Raw genomic sequence first — 27,979 nt, forward strand, 5'->3', positions numbered from 1 at the left:
TTTTCCTGTTGGACCTGAAATAACTGTCAATTTACAAACATTATGCACAACATGCGCAAGTCATTACATTCACCACTTTGCATGAAGCCAGGATTGGATATTGGTGCTTGTATGATATGGTTGGTCCTCAGTGGAAATTTTTGGAAAGAATTTGGTTTGTCCAAAGGCAGCTCTGAAAATCATCACATGTTTCATCATAACACTTTATGCACAGTATAGGCTGTAGGGTCTAAAATATAGTTATTGGTTTTATATGTCTCTGTGTTTTCTTTTATCTACCATTGTATAGTATGACATTTTTGAGATATATCACTTTTGTAGAGCAGCAGGGTTCTTGTGCTTCTTTTTATTATCTTTCTAGAATAAATTGATACAAATAATCTGAAATTATCAGAATAGATTAGATCCAATTGGGAGCTTCTCAGCAAGGCTGACCCCTTGAAAGCCTGAGAATATAAAAAAAAAAAGAATAGAAAGAGCCTTTTAGTTACAGACGTTGTCCTGTCTTTCAGCATGAAGTGCAGGGATTTACTTAGTCATGCTGGCTAACAGTGACCAGATGGCCTGATGAAGCCCTGTCTAATTACTTGTCCTATGAATCCTGTTAAGTATAAGAGCACTAGGAGCCACAGCTTTTTCATTTACTCCACTGCCCCCACATGGACAATCATGAGGACATCAGGCTGATAAGTCTGGGAAAAAAAAAATACAGGTGCTGGTCATAAAATTAGAATATCATGAAAAAGTAGATTGATTTCAGTAATTCCATTTAAAAAGTGAAACTTGTATATTATATTCATACATTACATACAAACTCATATATTTCAGATGTTTATTTTGTTTAATTTTGATGATTACAAATGACAACAAATGAAAATCTCAAATTCATCATATCAGAAGATTAGAATATTACTGAAGACCAATAAAAACAAAGGATTTATAGAAATGTTGGCCAACTGAAAAGTATGAACATGAAAAGTATGAGCATGTACAGCACTCAGTATTTAGTTGGGCCTCCTTTGGCCTGTATTACTGCAGCAATGCGGCGTGGCATGGAGTCGATCAGTCTGTGGCACTGCTCAGGTGTTATGATAGCCCAGGTTGCTCTAATAGTGGCTTTTAGCTCTTCTGAATTGTTGGGTCTGGTGTATTGCATCTTCTTCTTCACAATACCCCATAGATTTTCTATGGGGTTAAGGTCAGGAGAGTTTGCTGGCCAATTAAGTACAGGGATACCATGGTCCTTCAACCAGGTACTGGTAGCTTTGGCACTGTGTGCAGGTGCCAAGTCCTGTTGGAAAATGAAATCTGCATCTCCAAAAAGTTGGTCAGCTGCAGGAAGCATGAAGTGCTCTAAAACTTCCTGGTATGTGGCTGCGTTGACCCTGGACCTCAGAAAACACAATGGACCAACACCAGCAGATGACATGGCACCCCAAACCATCACTGACTGTGGAAACTTTACACTGGACTTCAAGCAACGTGGATGAAGTGCCTCTCTTCTTTTCCTCCAGACTCTGGGACCTTGATTTCCAAAGGAAATGCAAAATTTACTTTCATCAGAGAACATGACTTTGGACCACTCACCAGCAGTCCAGTCCTGTTTCTCTTTAGCCCAGGCAAGACGCTTCTGACGCTGTCTGTGGTTCAAGAGTGGCTTGACACAAGGAATGCGACAGCAGAAACCCATGTCTTTCATACGTCTGTGTGTGGTGGTTCTTGAAGCACTCACTCCAGCTGCAGTCCACTCTTTGTGAATCTCCCCCACATTTTTGAATGGGTTTTGTTTCACAATCCTCTCCAGGGTGCGGTTATCTCTCTTGCTTGTACACTTTTTTCGACCACATCTTTTCCTTCCCTTCGCCTCTCTATTAATGTGCTTGGACACTGAGCTCTGTGAACAGCCAGCCTCTTTAGCGATGACCTTTTGTGTCTTGCCCTCCTTGTGCAAGGTGTCGATGGTCGTCTTTTGGACAACTGTCAAGTCAGCAGTCTTCCCCATGATTGTGTAGCCTATAGAACTAGACTGAAAGACCATTTAAAGGCTTTTGCAGGTGGTTTGAGTTAATTAGCTGATTAGAGTGTGGCACCAGGGGCCATCAATTTTGAACCTTTTCACAATATTCTAATTTTCTGATATGATGAATTTGAGATTTTCATTTGTTGTCATTTGTAATCATCAAAATTAAACAAAATAAACATCTGAAATATATGAGTTTGTATGTAATGTATGAATATAATATACAAGTTTCACTTTTTAAATGGAATTACTGAAATCAATCTACTTTTTCATGATATTCTAATTTTATGACCAGCACCTGTATGTATAGGGTTGGAAAATGTAGACAAAGGTAAAATTCAAGTATGAATAGGTATAGAAAAAGAAAATGGGAAAATTGGGTTATTTGCATTTCAAGAGACTTTCCTAGTCTTAAAAAATCTCATCCATCTGTCCATGCAACTAAAAGCTGCTTTTAGGTTTAATTCTGGACAATATCATGGCAAAAAGTATGTTAACTTACTCCCTTTTTTTCCACATAGAAATGATAAAACCTGTCTGTGTGCAGCAGTCTTGCATTAGGAACACTGAGAAGAACACTAAATAAAAGAATAATTGCTGACACTGAAGCATCTGTACGGTGTTATATTGAGACCCAAAAACTATTGAAGATTTTTTAAATATATAAATGTTTAGTTACACTTCATAATGAGATATTATAGACCCAAAAATAAACAAATGTTTGAGAATATTGAAATTTATTTCAAAAATGCTTCCTGAATAAATAAGTATAAGGGAATCAAATCAATTACAATTCATATTCATCATAATGCAATTATTCTAAATTGAGTTCCTCTTACTATAAGGAGCTGCAATGTGTCATTAAATAGTCTCTAGCACCTGATTGGTTAATCTCCAGAGAGAGTTAATTTCAAATCACTTATCTTGGTAAATATTTTTGATGGACCTTTAATCATTTAATTAAATCTTATTTGCATTTTATGACCATCAACATTACAAGAGCCTATGGGAGGGTCAGTTATATCAGTAAGCATCGTGTTGTGGACAAGCACTTTTTTTTGGACCAGATTTTAGCATAGATTCCAGTGTTTCCAAATTAATTCCAGTTTTCCATGGTCCTCCACACAAAATGATCCCGAGCGTTTTATTCCAGACAAGTCATTGTGACCCAAATGACAGAAATATGGAGTAAAGCCACTGAAGACCTTTGGAAGAGAATTTATAGCAAGAAGGACTCTCTGGTCTGTGCTCCTCCCAAAAGCAAGTAAAAGCTTGCTTTTCATAGGATACATTTGACCTTGACTGGATAACATTTTCACGTGATAAAAAAAAAAGAGAGAAATTGATCAAGACATGTTGTTTTGTAGGCAAAACATTTCTACAATGTGTTTGTGATTAATTGTAGTAAAATGTCTTGTAGCTTCAAAGTTGTTGGGATTTTTATTTCTTTTTTAATTAGAACACTAATTTTCCGAACGAATTATCAAAAAAGAATTGTACACTAGTTTTATCTATTTAAAACAGAATACTAAACACAAAAATAAAAGCCCCATCATTGACAATGTTATGGATGTACTGATGTACAAATATGTCTATCCCCAATAAAATATTCAACAATTGTTTTTTGTTTTTTATTCTCCAGATACAGACTATTTATATTGTATAAACACTGCACAGTACAATACTCTATTTGTTTTATTTTCCTTTTTTTTCCCTATTTTTTTTTACAGTACACTTTTCCAAGGTGCACATTGTGTGACCACTTCTACTATGACCTTTTGCTGCTGTACACTTACTTGAGTAAAAAAAAAAGGTTGTTAACATAGTGCAACTATTACTCCATCTTTGTTTATTGCATATAACCCTGATGAAAAAAATCTATTGAAATTTGCAATTATATAGCCAGGCAAAATATGAGAACTAAGACATTCACTAAGACATATTAACAAATTATGTTTTCAGGGACATTGAGAACAGGATTGGATTTTCACTTTTTGTGAAGGATGGAGGGAGGGGGAAGAAATCTGAAATGCATTGTTAAAAAAAATTGCAGAAAACTAATAAAGGGATAGAAAATTGGTCTTTAAAGGGCTTTAAATTTTCAGTAAATTACACTTTTTTTTTTTACAAAGAAAAGAATTGGTACAGAGTTCAAACTTAAATTTTATCAACAAGAATAAGGAAAAGTTGAATTTTCAAATTGTTTGAGCTCGTGGGTTGATGAAGGAATGACATGGGTATAGATATCCAGAATATACTGGATAAATTTAGGAAAGTGTTAAATATTATGAAGAGTTTAGTAGGAAGTGATTGGGGATCTGCCAGAACAGCATTGAAGACCATTTATTTTGGATAAAAATCAATTTCAGACTTTAAGATCATGCTCCAGGTCATTTAAGATAGGTAAAGATAACACTGACAGGTATGATTATTGTGGAGAAGAGACAATAGAACAAGTCCTGCTACATTGTCAGAAATATGAGGAAATAAGGGAAATTAAAACATCAAGATAAGAAGAGTAAGTTTTAATGTAGCAAAATTTTGTAGAATTAACTCAAAACAAAATTTAGTTAATTTAGTAATAAAGAAGTGTTTTTCATTATTCCACTCAATTCAAATAAAAGGTTTGATTTTAAATTTTCCCAAATGGAAATTTAATGTCATCTTAGAACAAGCAATATGGCTGAGAGAATATGAGTCTTTATTTTGTGTTGATTATGTTGTATTGGTTTAGTATTAAGTCGTATTTTCTATCTATACTCCATACCAGTTGGTGGCAGTAAAGCGCCATTTCGTTGTTTGCTGACCTCCAATGAAATCCCATTAAGAAGAAGAAGAAGTCCAGGCGTGCGTGTTTTGTTTTTTTTCCCCCGGATGTAGCATAACACGAACTGACTGTCAACATGCAAGATGGCCACGCATCACAGGCAAAATGCTGCTGGGCGGAGAAAAGTACAGGTAGATTCTGCAGAGTGCATGCATGAGCTGTGTATGGCAGCGGCAGCATTAAGGTCCTCACCTTAAAGGGCTGCTTTAAAAATATCCTAGTGTGTTTAAAAAGCGACTCCAAGAACAGCGCTGCGGCTCTGACTGGTGGCTCAAGCCGGCTAATAGAGCTAGCCTAGCTAACCAGAGCGGTTAGCCTCTGTTGCTAACGGCTCTTTCTAAATGTTAATATTTTGTTTTTAAAAAAGGCATTAAAAATTTACTTTTTAAAATGCAACCAGGCACAGACATGAATTTTAATCTGCCACAGTCGGGAGTCGTGTAACTTAAACTACGTTTTGACGCTTGCATGATTTAAACAGTAGCTCTGGTGCTACGGCTCCGTCTAATTGCTGGAACGTACCTCGTTGGTTAAAGTGATTTTTATTTATACACGTGGGTTGATCTGTTTTGCAGCCTGGAGTGGGCATCTATAACTTTATAGACTGACATTAAAAACACCTAACTCACATTAAAACAGTAGAGAACAAGACAGACTGGTAGGCTACTCCCAACGGCTCACTGAACATGGCTAGAAAAACTAAAATATAATAATTATAAACCAATGGATATCCCTAAGATGCTAATATCAAACTTGTTAAGAGCAGGGCAAAACATAGTTATGTCATACAGAAAATATTAAAGTAATATTTAATAAACAAGTCGATAAAAAGTAAATGTTTAGCCGGTTAAGACCACCAAAAAAGTAAAATGCGTGAAGCAGCAACGGAAGCAAAGCTGTTCCCGTAGGGAGAGGTCTATATCCGGATGGTAGCTGCTGGAAATCCTCACATGGGGATGGGAGTCACCTGTCTGGTGTACAGGCACTGTAGACACAGCTGAGCCCATCAGACTATTTAATCAACTGGTTCCTTTATTTCAGGAGCCTGTTTCCAAACTCTGACACAAACGAAAAGGTTAAAACTGACTGAATAAGGTCTCCTATCAATGTGGAAACAGGACACATTGCTCCCCAGTTTAATTTAAAATTGAAGTTGAGTTCAGTGACCAGGATACTTCTACTATTGAAGTTACTCGTCTCTTGATGGTGACGGGTTCGGGGATCCTGGCGCTTTATTCTAAAATCTATTGCTATTATCATCAACTATCATACCAACTGACAGAGTTTTCAATGACCCGACTTTCTTTTCTGTCAGTAGGAGCAGGCTCAAAATAACAGAATCATCTGCTTATTTTTAGATGAATAGATTGTGCTCAGACATATATTAGTGTACAGAATGAATAAGTAATGAGAATAGATTCTCTAAAAGTCTCATGGTTGAAATGTCTAGTTTAATTGTGTCAAAAGTAGGAGAGAAGTCAGTGAATCCTGGTGTCATGCTGCTTCTTAAGGACCTGTTCAAACTTTTCTAAAAGACTGAATTTCAGTCTTTATTCATTCATCCGTTGCTTAGTTTTAAAGTAACCAACCACATATGCTCTCTGGTCCATGACGTTTGTTCATCTTTGTGCCATGAAAGTTCCTTTCAGCATCCTCCTGTGTTGTGCAAACCCTCCAGTAGTGGTTACTTCAGCACACAGCTAAAGTATTCTGTGGTGGGAATCAGATGTTTCCCGGGTGGGAAAATGATCTCTCTTGTTTGTGTTACAGGTTTCATACGTGATTAGAGATGAGGTAGAGAAATATAATCGCAATGGGGTAAACGCACTCCAGTTAGACCCTGCTTTGAATCGGCTCTTTACCGCAGGAAGAGACTCCATCATCCGGATATGGAGCGTCTACCAACACAAAGTAGAGTTTCAGACTATATTCTACATTTTCTTTTCATTCTTGTATGTTGTGTGCTATCGAATTGTACTAATGTTTTATCGACATTATAGCAGGACCCATATATAGCATCTATGGAGCATCACACAGACTGGGTTAATGATATAGTTCTCTGCTGCAATGGGAAAACATGTGAGTTTTGACGATTATCAGTACTTTAGAAGTCAGAGAGCCATCACTCCATCAAATCCTTATTCTGTGATCCACTTTTCTCTTCTCAGTGATATCAGCCTCATCGGATACAACAGTGAAAGTATGGAACGCTCATAAAGGATTTTGTATGTCGACGTTACGGACCCACAAGGACTATGTAAAAGCTTTAGCGTATGCTAAGGACAAGGAGCTTGTAGCGTCGGCTGGTCTTGACCGGCAGATCTTCCTATGGGATGTTAACACACTAACGGCACTCACCGCTTCCAACAACACTGTCACCAGTGAGTAAGCATGTATCGGATGACAACTGGTGGACGCCAAGTTCTTTTTTTATTTTTCTTTCAAACCTTTGATGTTTGAATTTGATACCTGTGATATAAAAAGATGTTAAATGTTAAAAAAATTTTAAATATTTTGCCATCCTGCAATAAGTAGTCATAAACTATGAGGAGCATCTCTGTGTTTTAGAGATCAATCACTGTTTATTAGGGTGTTATTATTATTATTATTTTTTAAGTTTTATAATCCCAGCTTGCATATGATGAAAATTCAGAATTAAACGAGACCGAAATTTTAAATATTGTCACAAGGTTAAATACTGAAAAAACTCATTGCGTCTTACCCTAAACATTTGATTCACTCAAAACATCTGTAAAACTTCCTTTAGCCTCTAGATAGTCTCTCAGGCTCCAGAATTGAGGAACCCTGAACTAAATAATGATAACAATTGAACTTTATTGATCTCACATCTGAGAAATTTAACTGCATTTAACCCATCCCCTTGGGGAGCAGTGGGCTGACATTTTGGGGCGCCCGGGGAACAGTGTGGGGTTAATGGTCTTTGCTCAGAAACCCAGAGTTGCAGTCTGTGGGAGTAGGGCTCAAACTCAGAGCCTCAGGATTCCAAGTTGTATGCCCTAAATACTAGAAAGCCACTCCCCAAAGTGTATTGTTTACACAGTGCTGTATTCATATATAATTAGAGGAGATTAAGTGGAAGAATGGGGGGAAAAAATGGTGGAAAAGCTACAAAAAAACTATCCATTACAGAATTTGACTAAGTGGGCTTAGGCTGAATTCTTTTTATTAAGGGACACTATTTATTTACATGTTAGCTACAGTCATACTACTCCTGAACAGAGACTACATCAAGCTTTATTGAACAGGTCATTTCATTCTCCTGCAGAACGATGCACCGTCACACGCTGCCAAAGTTTCTAAAAGTGGGTTTACTGATCGGCCTGCAAACTGGCCTGATCTGAATCACATATAAAGTTCTCAGGGAGATAAGACATCAAACCAACAATGCAGATGACCTGAAGGGTGCCATCAAACCAAATTTAGCTTCTAGTACACCTCAGCAGAACCACAGGCTGATTCCCTTAATGTCACACTGCAGTGATGGAGTAATTTATGCAAAATGAGAATTAAACATGCTTTACTGAATATTCTGTTTAAAATACTGTTTTTATTGCTTTTTGGTTTGCTGAGATTCTTCATTTAGGTTCTCTTTATCTCTTCATAATCATTGAAATTATCTCAAATTTAAATATTCCAATCTCTGTCTAATGAATACATATAAGAATCACCTTCTGAAATGAATGACAAATAATATTGGAACTTTTTGTTGATCCTAAATATTGAAGAACATTTATTTATGTTCCCCGAGAGAGTGAAGGCTCAGTAGAATGAAACAGGGAGACTGTAATATACTCTGTTCAGGTTTCCTGCTATCTGCTGTCAGTCTTACCCTCCCTCACTGTACTGCTCTTTGAATGAATCTCAGACATGACCAGGAATGTTGCAGTTTCCTTTTTGATATCTGGTTAAAAGCCTGAAAGTTCTGCAAAAAAAAAAAAAAAATAATCTAATGTCGCTCAGAAGCTGACTTCCTGGTTAAACTGGTTGTTGTGTTGCTTTTATTGCCTGTTGCCGAGTGAGTTCCCTGGAAGATAGCTGGTGTTCCTCACTTAGACTCACTGCTGTTTGTCTCTCAACAGCTTCGTCCCTGAGCGGGAACAAGGACTCCATCTATAGCCTGGCTATGAACCAGATGGGAACAGTTATTGTTTCTGGATCTACTGAAAAGGTCTGAGTTTAATATACACATTCATGATGAGATAAGATGGATGGAAATATAGTTCAGCATACACTCACACACACACACACACACATATATATATATAATATAAAATGTTGTCAAAGAGTTTCAATAAACTTAAAACCGAAATTCAAAATCTCCTGAACTGCTGAGATGCTTCAATTGAATTAATCCTTTTTTTTTCTGTCTTTCTGCTCCAGGTTTTGAGAGTGTGGGATCCTCGAACGTGTGCAAAGCTTATGAAGCTAAAGGGTCACACAGACAACGTCAAGTCTTTGCTCCTGAATCGTGATGGCACTCAGGTGACTCACTTAAACCATCCCAAAGTGTTGCTGTCGTCATCAGAAGCCTTTCGTTTGAACCCTGTGCGTTGTTCTGATCCACACAGTGCCTATCGGGTAGCTCAGACGGGACCATCCGCCTGTGGTCGCTCGGCCAGCAGAGGTGCATCGCCACGTACAGGGTGCATGATGAAGGCGTCTGGGCCCTGCAGGTCAACGAGGCCTTTACACATGTATATTCCGGAGGCAGAGACAAGAAAATCTACTGCACTGACCTGCGAAACCCAGACATCCGCGTGCTGATCTGTGAGGAGAAGGCTCCAGTGCTGAAGGTAAGAAGTCAGAACAGGAATCAAAGGTTTTTCAAAGGCAACACCTTCTGCTCCTACTGTCTACACAGAAAAGGTGGGAAACAGAATTAATCTCATATGTGTTGGCTAACTTTCTTTATTTATTGTTTTACGTCTCTTTAAAGTATGTCAACTTTTGTTCCCCCTCTTTCTCCTTTGTCGTCCTTGATGAGCGTCATAAGCCACTCAACTTTCATGTCTTCCTCTTCTGTTCAGATGGAACTAGACAGATCTGCTGACCCACCTCCTGCGATCTGGGTTTCCACCACCAAGTCATCTGTGAATAAATGGGTAAGCATGCGTGACATTTCTGCTGTAACTGCCTGAACTTCTGCATTTTACCACACACCAGTTAGAGCTGCGATCAACGATCTGGGCATATTTTAGCTTCTGGGGTGTTTTTTTTATTTTTGTGTTAATGAGGTTTTGTGCTTTTGGAAAAAAAAAAAATTCATTTCTATGTTTAGTCACTAAAGGGAATGCACAACTTCAGATCATCAGGGGAGTATGATAATGACTGCACCACCCCTCTGACTCCACTGTGTACTCAGCCAGAACAAGTTATTAAGGGTAAACTATCAATGATTTCATTAAAGAAAGTTCTACATGGATCATTTTCAGGCATAGTAACTCTTTTTTTCTTTTTTTTAAACAGGAGGTGCCAGTATTATACAGTGCCACATCCTAAATGACAAGAGACACATACTAACTAAAGACACCAACAACAATGTGGCATATTGGGATGTGCTCAAGGTAATCCACAAACTGATGTCTGTATTCCAGATTTTTGTTAGACTTCTGGGAAATGTGTTTGGAAAGATTCCCCATACATTCCTAAACAGGAAAGGATACTATTCTATTTAAAATCTGAATAAGTATAGAGAATATTTAGGGTTCTTTTATGATTATTTCTAGTTCAATAGTTGACATCGTTGATTTCCGGGGATCTAAAACTGGGTTGATCAAAACCCAATTGAGTTTTTAGGCTGTTTTGATGAAAAGATGCACAGAAGTGTTGCTTCCATCTATTCATCCATATGTCCACCTTCAACCTTCCATCTTTCTGAAACTAAAAGTCTCTGAAACATCCAGGTTTTTGCTTTTCCCTCCATCCACTCATCTGTTTTTGTTGTTTTAATGATCTCTTTCTTTATCCACTCATCGACTCTTGTATTGTTTTTTTTTTCTTTCCCTCTGGCTTTAAAGTTAATGGGGAGGTTTCTAGTTGCATATTTAAACTGGGCAAATAAATCACTTTGATCAGTTTTCAAATCTTCTGTTTTAAGATTTAATGTTTAAAAACATCTGGGTTTTTCATTTTTTCACTTAAGAAGAAGTTTGTTTTTTCATTTTTGTTCTCAGATACTCAAAATTAATGATGATTTTGTTCCTTGAGTAGAATCACTGACTGCAGACCTTTGCTGTGTTTTACAGTCCTGGTTTACAATGGCAGGTTCAGCTAACTTGTTTTATAAGCATTTTTCACAGCTTAGATTTGGCTGGACTTTGAATTCAGCTCACCTTCCTGGAGGGGATTTATATAAGCAGAGGTTAGGTTAAAGGGGGAAAAAAGATTTATTTTTCAGACACATTTTAAAGAAAATGGCATGTCATTTAGAAATTATAAGTAAAAATGTGGAAACTAATTTTATCTTTAAGACTAACAGACATTTTCCATGGAGGCAAACTTTAAAGGAGATGCAGCTTTAATTTGTAGGGGAGTAACAAGAAATGTTTGTACAGAAAATGTGTGCAGATCAGCATAATGGAGAAACTTTCAGCCTTATGGAGCATTCATGTCATTCGCTGCACGTTATATGAGATGCAGCAACACACTGATACTGCCCTGAAAAGGAGTACAAGGTTGTTTAAATGTCAAAGCAGGCCAAGAGTTGTTTTTTAAAATCAGTTTTTATCTTTAAATCTGTGGAAAGTCCCCTTTAAACGTTCCTAAACAACAATGTCAATTTGGTTTAGTGTTTTTTTTGTTCAGTCAGTGATGGCAACTTATTTCTATTTACAGAGCAGTCGGTTCAATAAAAGCCTCTTTGTGTTTATCGCTTGACTGAGGCAAACACAACAGGCTTTATTTTTGTGTTACACCTCTGTGAATCTGATAATCTCATCTAAACTGGGCTCATTTTTTTAAGGCTTGTAAAGGTGAAGACTTGGGGAAAGTGGAATTTGATGAAGAAATCAAAAAGCGGTTCAAGATGGTCTACGTGCCAAACTGGTTCTCCGTTGACCTGAAAACTGGGGTATGTTGTTTTATTAGCTTTGGCTTGAATCACCGTCGCAAACTCACACAGCTTGTTGGTTAACTTGAAGAAATTGTTTCATTTCTTTATATATTTATATTTTTTTTATTAGATGCTCACGATTACTCTGGATGAGAGTGATTGCTTTGCTGCCTGGGTGTCTGCAAAGGATGCTGGGTTTTCAAGTTCTGATGGATCTGATCCAAAGTGTAAGTCTTTGTTTTTTTTAATATGATAACAATCAGCCATAACATCATGACTACATATTCTACGCTAGCTACTCCTGTCCTCTTGGTTGTGAATAGTCAGTGGAAGAGACAATAGTAGTTTACAGGAGCTTCTAGGATGTTAGCAGTGGATGGTTTTGGTGCCGGTTTCTCAGCGGATCGGGCTTGTTTTCCACAGTTTACATCAGGTCCAAACACACTGATATCTCACGTGAACTATTGTCCGTAGAAAGTAGTTAGGGAGCTATTCCATGTTGACGTCAGGTGCCCCGGTTTTTCCCTGTGTAAATTCTTCATTCGTTGTTTGCAGTGAACCTTGGCGGCTTGTTGCTCCAAGCTCTGCTGGAGTTCTGGCCCAGAACCCGGATAAACCCCATGGATGAGGAAGAAAACGAGGTGAACCACGGTAAGAGAGAGGACTGTTTTAATCATTAACCGGACAGGCTGGGGACTCCGACTGTCTCAGTGTCTCATCATAGGTTTGTGTTGTTTTGCTGAATCGTTTAGTGAACGGAGAGCAGGAGAACAGGGTGCAGAAAGGAAACGGATATTTCCAGGTTCCACACCACACGCCTGTTATCTTCGGAGAAGCGGGAGGAAGAACTCTATTTAGGTAGAAACAAAAAACAAAAAAAACAAGTTTAATTCACATTGTGAGGGGGGGGGCTGTGATGTTAAGGTGATGGACTTCCACTAAATAAGCTTTGTTTTTCTCTTACAGGCTGCTATGTAGAGATTCAGGTGGAGAGACAGAGTCCATGCTGCTCAATGAGACGGTCCCACAGTGGGTCATTGATATAACTGTAGATGTGAGTATTGCTGCTTCATTTTGTGTCAAATCCTCATTTTTCTACCTTTCAGATCAATTTTAATTTATACTACCGTTTTTTTTATTTTTTTATTTACCAGAACAGAGCATTTTAAACAATTTTTAACCTTATGATCAGAAGTGATGTGTTCATTTTAAGAGCTGATGTAAATTGTCCAGTTTTTAAACGAAGATTATCACAGAGTTGACATTTTAAACTGCTGTAAACATCCTTCACTCCCAGCAGAATTGGAGTGTCTAGCTTTACTAGTGATAATATCCATGTGCGTTCTTATATGAAAGCTGGAACACCCTAAAGCCTGCCAGCTTTTCGAGGACCCATCTGTTCTTGTCCAACATTATGGAAACAATATTTGAAACAACCCGACATTTAAAGTCGCCGTTCTGTGACTTTAATGTGTTTTTCTTCTACTTCTGTTTCAGAAAAATATGCCCAAGTTCAACAAAATCCCATTCTACCTCCAACCACATTCTTCTTCTGGTGCAAAAACTCTAAAAAAGTAAGTCTGTGATTTTTATCCATCCAAGTAGCGTTTAAACCAGACCTCCTGTCCAGAGTTGGACCAGCTAACATCCAGACTCTGTTACATTCCCACTTTTTGTCTTACAGGGACCGTCTCTCGGCTAGTGATATGCTCCAGGTGAGGAAGGTGATGGAGCATGTTTACGAGAAGATTATAAACTTGGACAATGAGTCGCAGACCACCAGCTCCACGGCCAACGATAAGCCTGGGGAGCAGGAGAAGGAGGAGGACATGGCCATGCTTGCTGAGGAGAAGATTGAGCTGATGTGTCAGGACCAGGTATGGACAGCCCTCTCTTTTTAAATGTTTTTATTTTTCTCCTTTGTTGAAGGAAACATTTCCTTTCAGTAACATTTCCGCGTCTTTATCTGCCTTTTAACAGGTTCTCGACCCCAACATGGACCTGCGGACAGTTAAACATTTTATCTGGAAGAGTGGCGGGGACTTGACACTTCACTATAGACAGAAGTCTACATGAAATATGTCATTTTTACAAGCAGAACTGTCATTTGCCAATCACCACCCACCTCCAACATGTTGTTCCCTGAACCCCATCACGCGCTCAAGAGTCACAGTATCAGTGAGAAACCAATAAACTCCTGAGGACATGACCCGTGATGTATGTTAGTGATCAGAACACTCGGGCAGAGCCCGCACACTCCTGGGAAACAAGCGGTCCGTACTGGTTTTCCCTTTTTCTTTGGAATTTTAGTTTTCCGTTCCTTTGATCGTTGCCTGTTTGGCATTTAATTCAAAGCAGCCGAAGTTAGTCCGTTTCTGAGTGTGTGTGTGTGTATGGATGTGTAACTGTTGGCTCTAGTACATTCCAGAACCTCTCCTTGTTCTACACACTTTGCGGCAGTAACCCTAACCCTGGTTTCTGGTTAGCATCGCATTAAAAAAAAGATATCTTCATCCGCTCTGCTGCTCTATGTCGGCCATCTTCACTTGAACTGACCCACCGTTCAGACGCCTCACTGACAGGAACCATTGTCTTTGTTTTTAGCTCTGTTCTCCATGAATGAATGTTTTTTTTTTTGTTGGGGGGATTCTTTGTTTTTTCTGTAAATATATTTTGGTTTCATTGAGTTTTGGGGTACCCCCCGCTAACCCAGCTGAGATAAAGCGTTGGGGATTAACAGCGGCTTTTTTTTTTTTTTGTACAGTTGCTGTAAAAACTTTTTTTTTTCTCAAATTGCCAGAGCACATTGTTAAAAATGGAGGTAACTTAACTTGGTTTTTAAGAACTGTGTCAGTTGTGTTCACTGCAACACGGTTTACGCCGACATATGTTAGTTTTTCCAAGTCACCTTAGGAATCGTAAACAAATATAAGGTATATATCTTAACTCAAGCAGTGACTTTTGACAGCCGTGAGGACTTCCTAGTGTATATGTCATTTAGATTTAATAAGAGTATAACTTGAAGAGGCATCTCAACAGAAGAGCATTTGGAGCATCCAACCACTGTGGGAATCTCACCCAAATTAAAAATACGCTCATGGTTTCAGAGATTTTTTCACTGTAAATCTGGATTTAATTTTGCCATCATACGAGTGTTTAACGCCATAAAGGAAAACACAGAGCGAGCTCTTGATTGGCCAAATGGAGAAAACGTATAGAATTTGTTCCTGAATTAGGCCATACCATATAGACCATATAGACCATAGACCATACTGCAAAATTCCTTGTAATAAATTGTGAAATATGTATATTTTAGGCATTCAAAGAAATAAATTATGGTCTTAAGAATGACAGATCTATGGAGATGAGAAATGGATGTTTGTTGGGCTGTAATGTGATCAGCTGATGTGTGAAATAAAAACAAGGGACACTTTATTTTCCTTTTAATTTGATTGTTTAACAATCAGGATCACCCATTCCACATTCATTTTAGTCATTCCTAACAAAACAAAACAAAAATCTCCATAAAATATCAACCATTACATGAAGCACCTACTTCAAAGATAATTAAGCCCCACAAAGAAAACAAAAGTACTTCAATAATCTCTGACTTCAACTTACAAAAGTATTCTCTTTACTCATCAAAAATACATTAGACTAACTGTGCAGTCTGTACACTTTTGCATAGACTAAATCAGCAAACGCTCTTAATGATGCCCAACAGTAGAGATGCACAGATGAGAGGTTTTACTCTTAATTTCAGGTTTTTTGCTAAAGCTCCGAGCTTCTGGTACAGATTTGAGACTTTAAAACATCCTGGGCCTGGCTCGATTGGTCCATTATTACAAGAGCAGTAAGAGGCGTTCTCACCTAATAAAAAGAGGAGTCGCTGTAAAATGTTCTTATTTAAATTGCACACAAAATATTAAGGTAGTTCAAACTTTTGTTTTTTTTACCCGCTTTAACAAATTATCTGTGTATTCCCTGAGGCCATGCGAGTCCTTCTCTCAAGTCAGTGCTTCAAAATTCAACGTATTCATTAGGCTCAAAGAATATATTTACCCTTCCTGTTATCTGCTCAAAATCTTGCTCTCTCTCAGCCTGATTTAACCAAAGGCACGCCACAGTAACCACAACATAATTGAAGATGACGAAACATTAAGTTGAGTCTAAAAGGAATATCACGCCGTGTACAGGAAGCAGGGTAAACGATGACCAGCAATGGGTCTAGACTCACTTTCCATCATAGCAGCCTGAATAATCATGCATCATTCGTAAAGCCTACAGCTAACCTCCAGTCTTGCTCCCTCAGTGACAACTTCCACACTGGAGAGTTATTTCAACATCTGCTAATGATATGATACTGTGTTTACAGATTTAATTCCAGTTATAAACCATTCATCAGTGCATCTCTGTTTAAAGAAAAAAATGCTAAGAGCTAGCTTTACACAAAGAAAAATATCTAAAAGCTACGCAGCGGAAAAACGTTCTAAAATAATTAAAAGCAAAACATTTTTCTTAAACATATAAGCCTTGTCAGAGGTGGTGTGAAACATTTTGTGAATATAACAAAAACATCTCAAATGTACGGAAGATGATTAGGGCCACAGGAAGAAAAAAAAAAGAAAGTATTTTGGAGAAAATTTGCCCTCAGCAGCCCTTATATGACCGAAATGTCACTGTAGTAAAAGCCCTTTAAAATCCCAACAACAGGGCACATCAAATAAAAGTGTCCCATGCTTAATGATTAAAGCTCAGAGTAATAGCTTAATAAACAAAGCTCCTTCAAAAACACAAGGAGGGATAGTACAGCGCACCGATCGACCCAGCCAGCAGTCTAGTAGTGTCAAGAAAGTCGGGTGTTTGATATCAACGGGTGCAGCTGTGCTTTGCAGTAGTTCTGTTTCGTTTGAACTGTTCAAGTAATTTCTCCTCAGTGTTCTCAAAGTTTTTAAAACCTGTGTTCTCTGCTTTCCAACCAAACAAACATTATTTAGGGCTACAAGTAAGAAAACTCAGTAACTTAATTTCGTATAAACGTACCTCTAGATATTGACTCTCTTCTATTAAAGTCTCAGCTTTTACATGTAGTGTAACCAGTTTAGTGGTGCAGCAATCAGGGAAGACAGTTTCAGTCTTAATTCCTACACATGGTTCTGTAAAAAATAAATAAAAATAAAGTCTTGTTTTTGCAGATAAACTGAGTAAATACAAAGAGCATTTTAATTTTTGCTCAAGAGGAATTTGGCCCATTTTTTTATATTAATGTTTTATTTCCACCACATTGGAGATTTTTTGCCTCAACTTGGACACTGAAAACTTAACTCTTTGATGTTTTTAGCAATTTACTGATGGGCCTGGTGATGTGCTTCAGGTTATTTTTACCTTAACGCATTTGCAGGAGCTGCCAGCCTGATGTTCTCTATCAGGACTTTCTGCTGCGGAGCAGAATTCCTGGTTTTATCAGCTATAGCAAAACGTCCAGTGGTTGAAAAACCATCAAACTGACAACACCCAATGTTGACTGTAGGTATGACACTCTCTTCTTCTTTGATCTGCATTAATGTTACACCAGATCAAATAAGACGTACAACTTCAAAAGTTCCACTTAAGATATTCTCATAACTACAGAATATCTTCCTAAAAATCTTGGTGATAAAGACACTTTTGGAAAAAAAATTTGACCAAAAGATGTTTGTTATCTTGTTACCTTGGATACCATTTGGTCCAGTTCTCTCTTACTCTTGAAACATATACCATAATGGTCGTAGGGTTAGTTAGCTCTGCTTCCCTGGAGCAAGAACATCCTCACATAGTCCAGAAACCATGCCTAATTGCTCTTAGAACGGAGTGACAGTGTGAGCGGTGGCACATTTGCATAGTCCTGCTTTGGATTGGCGATCTGGGATTTTCACGGATCCCAGGAAGAGAATGTATCTGTTAAATAAATAAAGGAAGCTGACTGAAAGGGCCATGTTAATGTGGATAGGCTTTATCCTTATTAAATTTAATTTTTTGAAGGCTGTGGTTTGTATTTACTCTGTTTATCTCTTATTTCTTAGCAACATTTGATGAATTATCTAAAAGAATAAAAATAAAATAAAAAAAAACAGAAGAAATGTGATGCTTTTGCACAGCAACGTATGGCTTTTTTAAAAGAAAAAAACAAATTGAATTATTGATTGTCTAAGCCATAATTAATAGTGCTGTCTCTATATGACCAAATTGAAAGCTTAATCAGAATGAGTTTTTTTCTGCTTCTTCCTCACTACTCTGATGAGGTACAGGCTCTTCAGACTCATAAACAGCTGCTTGCATGTCAGCAGAGACCTGCGATTGGTCTGAAGGTGCCTCGTCAGCAGCTGGGGTTGGGATCAGGTCTAGTGAAGACGGACCAGGAGGGTCCTCAGGGAGATACAACACACCCAGAGGTGGACTGGGACTTCCACTGGATTCAATGAGGAAGCTCTGAGGGTCTGCAGACTCAGAGCACAGAGAAGACGTTTCAGCTGGAGCGACTCCAGAGTCAGACAAAGTGTCAGGAGCAGTGAGAGAAGCAGTGAGCTCCACAGCCGCAGGGTGGGAGACGTGCTCTGGCAGCTCACTGTGGTTCTCTGTAGATGAAGGCAGAGCGCTGTCCTCCAGCTCCTCTGTACAGCAGAAAAATCCCATTAATGCTCCTTATTTTACAAATAAACAATTCTTCTGTGATAACCTGTGTGGTCACATACCAATACCAGATATGTCTCCCTCCTTTTCCTCATGCATCGCCAGTGATGTGTTGGTCATGTCGATGGATGACGTGGACACATCCAGCCGGTCCAAAACATCTGCAGGGTCAGGGTTCGTCACAGCTGCATCAGAATCAGATAAACCTGCAAGCATGTCGGGATGAGTTTTTACGTTATTCCTGAGAGATACCTGCAGTCCTGCCACTTTTAGATCAGAAAGAAATAACAGTAATCTGAACAAACCAGGTTCTGCTGCCGTCTGATTTGGTGGAGAGAGGACAGAGTCCTGGAGGGTGATCGGCTCCACATCTAACAGCTCTTCACTAGGGGTTGATGGTGCCATCAGAGGTGCCTAAAACAACAATGATCATTCTGGATATAGAACGCAATACCTCAGCAATACTGTTCTTTTGATATTTACATAAAAACTTGAACTATTTCTAATGCTTAGAAGAATGTGTCGATTTACATTTGATTACCAGTTACAAGATAACAATATGGGGAAAATATATTTTATAATCAGAAAACACAATCTCAAAAATATGAAGCATAAAAAGCTGAGAAGTAATTGTAAACATGTTTTTTTTTTTTTTTATAAAATAAAAATCGAGAACTGAGCCAAAGCTGTCTAGATCAGGGCTCCCATAAGTAAATGCAACATTTATTTATTTATCTAGAACAAAATATTAAATATACCAATAAACTGCAAAATACATTAAATAATTAAATGTTTAATTATGAAATTACAAATCCATTTAAATGATGAATTAAATGATTAGATGTCATTTTAAATATACAGACATTTAAAAATGAACATAATTGATTAACTTTATACGTATAAATAGATAAAAAGGGGTTCACAGACTAAAATGTTTGGAAAGCCCTGGTCTAAAACATAAAATGTAAAGATGAGATATTTTTGAAGGGAATATTTTTAACAGTTCAGCCACATCTGACAGTGCTGCTGTTTTCATTAAACATTACCTGTGGAATGGAAAAGATTTGTCAAAGTGAATGGGTCAGGAAAGTCTTAAGTCTTAGCAACCAATCAGTGTTTTTATACATAAAACCTTCTGCCTAACAATTATCAAACTATTAAAATGTACTTAAAGTCGTAAAACCGATCAAAATAAAGTAAAATTAGCTTTTGGGGTATCGGGAATCAGTCAACATCTAACAGGGTCTGTTGTTCATGAGCAGAAAGTTTTTCTAGTTAAAAAAAAAAATCCTCTCCTATTTACTTGCTGTTTTACACAGATTGTGTTATAAAGCTTGATCAATAATTAACGTCTCCACATTCTAACTTATAGTTACCACAAGATTAGCTTTAGCAGTGTGCTTTGTTCCTCGGTGTCTGAGCAAAATGAAAGCTGTACAAAATGAAATTTCGTCTTGTTTTACACTCTGTGTAAACAAAATGACAACAAAAGTTGTCCAAGTCTAGGTCTAATTTAAGCCTATATGAATGCTACAAGAATTTACATCTTTTGAAACTGGGATTTTGACAAAATCATTCATTTGCCACCTTTTAGCACTGGCAGAACCACCATCAGGGTGCTGAGCTGATAGGTCTCCAAGTTAATGCCTCTAAACTACATCATGGTCAAGTTTAAACTCCTATTCATCCTGGTTTTTCACTTGTCTAAACAACCGTACTTGTGATTAGAGCTTCCTCAGCGCTGATAATGGGCTGATTTATATACTGTCTTTCATGAGGAGCAGGGAAAGAAAAGAGGCAATAAGAATAAAGGGTTTTTCAATCCTTTTTTGCCTGTAAAATATATAAATGATCTGCAACAGTAAAATAGAAAACCTCTCGTTCTTGTAGTTCCTTAAAAAAAAATATTGTTGTTTTTCTACCACCCTCTAAGCTATGATCTGAAACTGGAAACCAAAAGTTGTAACTATGAGGCTATATAGCCCTAAATCTTCACCTCTGTGTACCCGTGTGTTGGCTCCTGTGGGGAGGGTTTCCCCTCTGTAACAGCGACGGAGGGCTCCATTGTTGACACTTCTGGGTTGACTGGGATGCGATGCAGGTAGCCATAACCGATGCCACAGCCCAAACTAAAAACAGATTTAAAAGCTATTTGGATTTGTGTAATCATAGGACAAAATGCTCTTAAACACAGGCCTTATTTATCTGATAAAACATTAACATGTCCCATACCTGCCCTCTCCACCCCACGCTCCGTTTGGTGTGACCATCACCTCCCTGCAGCTGTCTGTCTGTGTGTTGTACACCAGCAGCTTCAGCGGCTTTCCCTCATGGGCTTCAATTAGTGAGAAGAAGTCCTCCGACTGTAAATCATATTTGTTTTTTAGCTACTCCCTTGCAGCACATCACATCGACCAACATTAGACTGATATGTAATAAAAATAGAGTCTTAAAGGAGTCTTACATCTTGCAACACCTGATCTGCTCCAACAATGTAATCTCCGTAGGGCTGAAGACCGGCCAGTGCTGCCGGGGAGCTGGCTTCCACATCCTAGGAGAAATAGGTTTGGACTTAAAGTGTAAAGGGTACTCTATGATAAGAAGTCTTTTAAAATGTCTAATGTTGAATTTAATCAGCCAAATAAGTCAGCAAAATGCTTTTTTGGGGGTAAAAATAGGATCCAGTTCACCAGCACGTGCCAGACGTTCTCATTGGCTCCTTGGTAGCTGCAGAAGCGAACTCTGGCGCCCAGCAGACCTTGGCCTCCCCACATGTTACTGGGCACCACCTCCAGCTCTCGGACCCGCGTGCTTTTAGTGCTGTACACCTCCATCTTCACAGCTCTCTCCACGTTGGCTTTCAGGAGCTCCTTTAGCTGCTCGTTTTCCTCCCTCTGGCACACATAGCGATAGACGGAAATAAAGCTGATTTTTGTAACAACATTCTTACCCTACCTTCAGTACAATAATCCATGTTTATGCATCATGAATCACATAAAACAAATAGGCTGATTTGAGATCACAGGTGGGTCCAAACAGTAAAACCTTTGCATTCAATTCAACTTTTACAACAGTAATTTAAAGCATTATACAACTGGTGTATAAAAAGCTGATAATAGCTGTGTAATTATTTAGCCTATCTGCTCAGGTACTGTAGGATACTGAAAACCTGCTCAGGTCTGCTTGGCAGGCTGCTTGCAAACTTACAAGTCTTTTGTTGTCCAGAGACAGGATGAAGTCAAAGAAGGACTGCAGTCCTGCTTTTTCTGCAGGAGAATTAGGCTGCACCTGTAACAACAAAAGAAAAAAAGCTCACATTAAAACTGCTCCTGGGTAAAGCGTAAGCATCCTTTCAAATGTCTTAATCATAGTAAAACACATAAATGCAACCTCTGACTATATTATAGCCTGTATCTGAAACAAATCCTTTAACATCATTCAATATTGTTTGAAGCTAAGCATTTAATAAACTTCTGTACTGTCATTAAATTTTACACTGAGTGGAAATGTGGAGATTCACTTATACAAGTTATTTAAAACCACTATTTTACTATAAAAAAGTTATAAACTTTACTTACGAGTTAAACATTAATGATAGTTTTGGGAATATGGTAATGAACTTTTATTACAGCGGAGAAATTAGCAAAATTTTGAACTTATTGATCATAAAATATCCAACATCATTCCAGGCAGAGACTATTCAGATATATTTCTGTGATAAAAAACACTTTTTCATTTAACCGTCAAATTGAGATGTGCTTTAGTTTAGGGCTGAAACAATTAAGACTTAGACAAACTTTCTCTTTCACTTTCGATGCATACAGATTTTCAACCGTGAATGAGCAGCTTACAACTGTAAAATGAACATTTCCATTTTTAAAGTGCAGCAGTAGAAACATTGAGCTGAGTTCTGTTTAAAGGGATTTGAAAACTTTGCCATGTAGTGCAAATATGATGTTTATAAGCGTGATGCGGAGTCTCGTTTTGTGAGATCAAATGTCTTATGCTAGCATGGAAAAAGCTGTTGCAGAACCTGCTGGTCCTGCATTGAATGTTTTGAAGCCTCTTCCCAGAAGGCAGCAGGGAGAACAGTCCAATAATTAATTAATCAGATTAATCGATTATTGAAATAATCATCAACTAATTTAGCAATCGCTGGAGTATAGACACTCTAAAATATGCTTTTAGCTGAAAGTGAGCCACTTAGAGAAGTAATTATACCAGAATTGTCAAAAAAAAAAAATTTAAAAATATTGCATTTAAGATAAAACAAATCTTTTTCATCCATTATTATTCAATATCCAGAACTTCTCCAGTGGAAAAGTTTTAGTTTCACCTGATTTGATGTTGTAAAATGTTTTCGTTAAGGAACCTTTGGCTATCCGATTATTAATTAATTAATCAGGAAAAAAATATATTTGACCGATTGCAAAATAATCGTTAGTTCCAGCCCCGCTTTATTTGCTTGGCAAAGACTTAATTAAAAACTAAAAATAACATTTAATTATTTATAAAAATGTCCTAAAGAAGACAAAGTTTGTGTTTTAGAGTGGTTATGATAACATCCAGTCTGGCAGAGCTAACCTTAAAGGAATAGTACACCCAAAACATGATTAGCCTTCATTTTCTACTCACCCCCATGCTGAACAACACTCTGGAGTACTTTTTTGATATCTCAAATGCATCTGGAGATCTGGGAGGCTTCTTGCTGTCTGCTGACATTCAAATAATGGAGGTCTATTGTGCCCGAGACAGAAAGGCCCATAAAAGTCCACAAAAACGTGTCAATATTCCTCCATACTGCTCGTCCAATGTATTCCAAGTGTCCTGAGTGGGTAGCATCCAGAATTTACTCGAAACAAAGTCATTTAGAATGTTTTTAGAGCATAAACAGTAGTGTATAGTATTTCCTAAAAGCGCGTTCACGAGTCTACGGAAACCGCGGCAGACCAAACCAGACGAAAGTGCGCATTCAGCTCGGCAAAGAACTCATGCTCTTCCTCAACACTGAAGTCCTCAGACATTTTTCTTTCGTTGTTTCTTTCTTTGCACAGGTAAACAGCACATTTCTTCTTCTACGCTTGCATTATCGGCAGAGCAGACGCTGAATGCGCACTTTCATCTGGTTTGGTCTGCCGGCTTCCGTAGCGTCCTGAACGCGCTGGCGCGCGCTTTCAGGAAATCCTATACACCACTGTTTATGCTCTAAAAACATTCTAAATGACTTCGTTTTGAGTAAATTCTGGATGCTACCCACTCAGGACACTTGGAATACATTGGACGAGCAATATTGACACGTTTTTTGTGGACTTTTATGGACCTTTCTGCCTCGGGCACCATAGACCTCCATTATTTGAATGTCAGCAGACAGCAAGAAGCCTCCCAGATCTCCAGATGCATTTGAGATATCAAAAAAGTACTCCAGAGTGTTGTTCAGCATGGGGGTGAGTAGAAAATGAAGGCTAATCATGTTTTGGGTGTACTATTCCTTTAATCTCTGCTCAGTTACAGCAGTTCTGTCAGGAGGAGAGGGCCAAATCTGCAGCAAATTACTGTAGATTATTTTATGATAAAACCAAATAAAATGCCAAGTTAAGTTAAATTTAAACATTAAAACTCCAAGGATATGTCTCAAAAAAGCGTTAGAAAATGTATCTTAAACTAAATACCATTTAACAAACAGAAAGAGGCATTCCGAACTAAGCAAAAACATTAAAAGTCTGGATACACAGGAAGGTTTCAGGGATATTATATATATCTAGTTTACAAATATACTGTTTGCATTGATTTACATTTACTTATTATAGTATATTAGTTTATTACATTAATTTATTTGTGAATTTAACAAAACAAGATAAATTAAACGCAACTTTTATTAAAGAATTCCAGCCGATGTCTATGAACCGTATTAAAACCTTCTTTAAGGAGATCTTAAAAATAATAATACAATAGATTCATTGTATTAATATACTGCTAACTTTCTCTTACAGTCTGATACCTTTAAAAAGCTTGATTTGGTGTGATAATGCCAGTTAAAAAATACATGTTAAATCAGTTAATTGTCCGAAATAGTCATAATAACGCAATAAAGAATAAATAAAGTTCATATTCTATGTGTTGCTACATCATAACTGCCTGAAGTGAATGTCTGTCTAGGAAACATCTATCCTCTCTGATTTGTCTATGAGCTAAAGTTATCGTAAGACAAATTACATTATTTCCGGCTTTTTCCTTATAAAAACGGCTGCACTAATTGTTTTCAGTCAATTACTTTGTACCATCAGGCTGACGGGTAAACAATGCCACCTCATCGTTTTTTAAAGGCTCATTAGCCGAAGCTAGCTAACTGTTAGCATATCTCCAGCTAAGCTAACACTCAGTCAGTCTTACTCCGTGAACGTGGTATCCGTAGGTCCCTCCCTCAGGAGCGTCTGAGCTCTGTGTTAATCCCATCCTGATATTAAACTATTAATGATCAAAATGATCACTGTTATTAAAAATAGCGACAGATAATTCCTAGGGTTGACACTTCGCCACCATTTTTAGCAGCCCAAATCAATCGAGCATCGCTGCTGTCGAGCACAAAACTGAACCACGCATGCGCAGATTCGCCAATAAAACAGAAAACATTTTTTAAAAATTAGCTTCCATTTATCATCAACAATGATTAGAAAGTATTATTTTTACTACTTTAAGGAGGGGCATTGTTGGTAATTGATATATGCAGAAATATATTTATAAATAACTCAGTTAACTAACACCTTTAGAAGGTAATCTGATCTGGGTTGATAGGAGTTGTTAAAGTGAGAAGGATTTGTCCCCTTCAAAGTAAAGGCGGTAACGCCCCGGGGCCTCCTCACACGGTTCTTTTCCTGGGAGCAAGTTATTTACTACTCTTAAAACCTTATAAAAAAGGACTATAAAAACAGGAGTAAAAAAGTAACAGAGTTTATTCTAGATCAGGTCGTTACAGGACAGAGAAAAATGCTTAGAGCTATACACAGCTGTGGTCTCAAAAATCACGTCCGCAAGCGTCCGGCAAAGTTTGAGCCCCGAACAAGGTCATCACCTGCTTTTTATACCTTGTGAGTCTATGTGTTGCATCATGTGGATGCTTAGCTGTCCGTATCAGAAACTGACACGCCATCCATGTCTTGAACTCCATGCAGGTTGCCTCTCTGTCTCAGGGTTACAGATACAGCAGCTCTCTCCTATCAGTCCGGCTCCAAGATGTGCCCATATCCTGTGTACTCTTAGAGACACGAAGGCTGTCTTGATTAGATGACCTCCGTACACACCACGACATCCACAATGTGAAGGAAGGCCTTCTGCTCTGTCTAATCAGACTAACAAATTAACAGTGCACATGATGTATAAATAATAAAACCTAACAACTCCCCCTGATAAGTTACCGTTTTTACAGGTAACTTAAAAACACAAGAAGCGACACATCTTTGAAGGACCGGGTGACCCAGAGAGCATCTATAATTAGTCATGTATCATTAATTAGGGATCAAAAGTAATCACAATCAAAGCTTCACAGACCAAATGTTCTCACTCAAGACCACAGTTTCAGCATTTAACTACAATTTGGGTGTCATCTAATTAAAGGAAAGCTGTTTTAGTTTCCTATGCGCACATTATTTTAAGTTACCTTAGCCTAGATAACCTAAGCCTATAAAGCTAATAAGGCCAAATTCATCTACTCTCACTCCCACCTGGAGGCCTCCTAAACGTGACCGCTCCTCATGGATAAACCATCTATCCAACTTTACCAATCATTCAGTCACAGTAGGGGACGTCACAGGACAGGTTGGGCCGTTCTCCACCGGAAAACGCTACCCTCTCTAAAAGGTAGTAAAAACCGGGGTGACCCCGGGGAAATCCCGCTCTCGGCCAATCTGAGCAAGAAAACCCCGTTTTGAATCTGATAATTATCATTACCAACTACTTAAAGAACCTGTAAGGTTCAGAGTCTTCCTACATCAAAGAAAAAGTGGCATAAAACGTGATCTTGGTGGGTCTGGAGCAAAATGTCTCCATGATTTTCATCAAAACCAAATCAAAATAAATCAAAACATATACATCACAATTAGGTAAAATAAAGAATTATCCTGGTCCGAGTTAAAAACAAATTATGAATATCACTGATGATGATGGATTCTTTCAGTGTCTCTATCACTCATCAATCTAATTATTCAATCAGAGTCTCGTATGGCCTCCTCCACAGCCACTTTGGTCTCCATGCAGTCCAATGGCAGATAGATGCTGAATCCATGTGGTGGTTCTCCTGGACTGTTCTCATCACAGTTCATCAATCCTTTCCTCCTGGATCCTTCGACACACAGAGAGTGCAGTCAGTGTTCTTATCACGATAAACAATGTCTTCAATGAGCAATTCTTTATTCACTCAAAATCTAAGTGCAGTCACAACCAGATATTCTTATCCACAATTACTTTCCCTTATCCCTTAAATCACCATTAAACTGACAACATTTAAATTAATTATCCATGGACTCTGTGGTTTTTCAGCAGATTATTTCAGTGTCTATTCAAAAAACAAAAAATAAAAAGAAATCCCCAAAAACATTAAACATTTAACATAACCTACCTTTCAATGCCTGGCAGTTGAAAGGTGTTTATACCAGTATGTATTCAGCCTGAACATCCTATGGATGTTTCAGCTCATCATTTTTTGTTCATATAAGCTCAAAATCACTGCAACTAATATAATCTAATTCAAGGAACCTGTAAATATTTAGAAAACATTTAACCCTTTTTTACACATTGTAACACTCAATTCATGGATTAAATAAATGAATTTTAAAACCATTTCTACATCATAGCATATTAAGTTTTAGTCTCGTCTAAACTTGTAACTGCATTTTAGTTTACTGCTACACCCTCCCCAGAAAATTATTAGAAGTTCTTTAATCTCTAAGGAAAAACCCCAGCTTGGCGCAGATTCCCCCTATTAAAAACTCCCCCACCAGACCTTGTATCCGTGAATGTTAGTGCATGAAAGAAAACCTCATTCCCATGTGGACCCTTGTGTGTTCTTCCAGTCGTTAACCGTGTGTGGGCGTGTTGTTACGTGACAGTGTATGTGTGTGTGTCTATGTGAGTGGATCTATACGTGGGAAACTGGTCAGGAGCCATCCCGCTACTGGTTTGGAAGAAAAACTGTATCTTGGAGCAGTGATCCTCTCCAACATGCAAAAAAGTTCGATGTGCGGACAAGTCCATCAGGTTTCCCTCTGTTACCACAGCAGCTTTGAACCATAAGAGTCTTGGGGCCCTGTGTCCCCACACCCCCTGAAGGATAAGTCTTTACCTGTGTCATCAGCAGTATCACATAGAGGTAGAAGGAAACAGTGCGTCAAAGGTGTTC

General features: G+C 38.1%; 2 protein-coding genes across 3 annotated transcripts; one reads left to right on the forward strand and one right to left on the reverse strand.

Moving 5' to 3' along the window:
- Nucleotides 1-4,852: 4,852 nt before the first annotated feature.
- Nucleotides 4,853-15,022, forward strand: wdr48b (WD repeat domain 48b). 2 transcript variants are annotated; one of them, XM_038300425.1, is made up of 18 exons: nt 4,853-4,978; nt 6,618-6,758; nt 6,848-6,926; nt 7,016-7,228; nt 8,948-9,036; nt 9,249-9,350; nt 9,437-9,661; nt 9,896-9,970; nt 10,147-10,249; nt 10,335-10,432; nt 11,830-11,937; nt 12,050-12,146; nt 12,475-12,570; nt 12,672-12,777; nt 12,886-12,973; nt 13,417-13,493; nt 13,604-13,796; nt 13,900-15,022. In XM_038300425.1, the coding sequence occupies exons 1-18, from the start codon at nt 4,931-4,933 to the stop codon at nt 13,993-13,995; spliced, it is 2,034 nt and encodes a 677-aa protein (XP_038156353.1). In that variant the 5' UTR covers nt 4,853-4,930; the 3' UTR covers nt 13,996-15,022. The 2 variants fall into 2 exon arrangements, with proteins under 2 accessions (XP_038156353.1, XP_038156354.1); XM_038300426.1 differs by having other exon boundaries at nt 6,851-6,926.
- Nucleotides 15,023-16,405: 1,383 nt separating this feature from the next.
- On the reverse strand, nt 16,406-25,170 carry LOC119793306 (Golgi reassembly-stacking protein 1-like). Its single transcript, XM_038300428.1, has 9 exons — nt 24,979-25,170; nt 21,796-21,876; nt 21,279-21,482; nt 21,053-21,139; nt 20,821-20,951; nt 20,585-20,717; nt 18,894-19,002; nt 18,651-18,794; nt 16,406-18,569 (listed from the first exon to the last, which is right to left on the reverse strand). Exons 1-9 carry the CDS (start codon nt 25,039-25,041, stop codon nt 18,157-18,159), a joined length of 1,365 nt encoding a protein of 454 aa, XP_038156356.1. The 5' UTR covers nt 25,042-25,170; the 3' UTR covers nt 16,406-18,156.
- Between the last annotated feature and the right edge of the window lie 2,809 nt (nt 25,171-27,979).

This window comes from Cyprinodon tularosa, unplaced genomic scaffold (genome assembly GCF_016077235.1).
Source record: "Cyprinodon tularosa strain WSP-4 unplaced genomic scaffold, ASM1607723v1 ctg45, whole genome shotgun sequence".
Lineage (NCBI taxonomy): Eukaryota > Metazoa > Chordata > Actinopteri > Cyprinodontiformes > Cyprinodontidae > Cyprinodon > Cyprinodon tularosa.

Coding starts and splice junctions, on each gene's coding strand:
- wdr48b (XM_038300425.1), top strand. CDS start 4,931: ATGGCCACGCATCACAGGCAAAATGCTGCTGGGCGGAGAAAAGTACAG. Junction 4,979..6,617: donor CTGGGCGGAGAAAAGTACAG/GTAGATTCTGCA, acceptor TTTGTGTTACAG/GTTTCATACGTGATTAGAGA. Junction 9,662..9,895: donor AGAAGGCTCCAGTGCTGAAG/GTAAGAAGTCAG, acceptor TCTTCTGTTCAG/ATGGAACTAGACAGATCTGC.
- LOC119793306 (XM_038300428.1), bottom strand. CDS start 25,041: ATGGGATTAACACAGAGCTCAGACGCTCCTGAGGGAGGGACCTACGGA. Junction 20,718..20,820: donor GCGTGGGGTGGAGAGGGCAG/GTATGGGACATG, acceptor ATCTGTTTTTAG/TTTGGGCTGTGGCATCGGTT. Junction 19,003..20,584: donor CAACACACGGGTACACAGAG/GTGAAGATTTAG, acceptor TTGTTGTTTTAG/GCACCTCTGATGGCACCATC.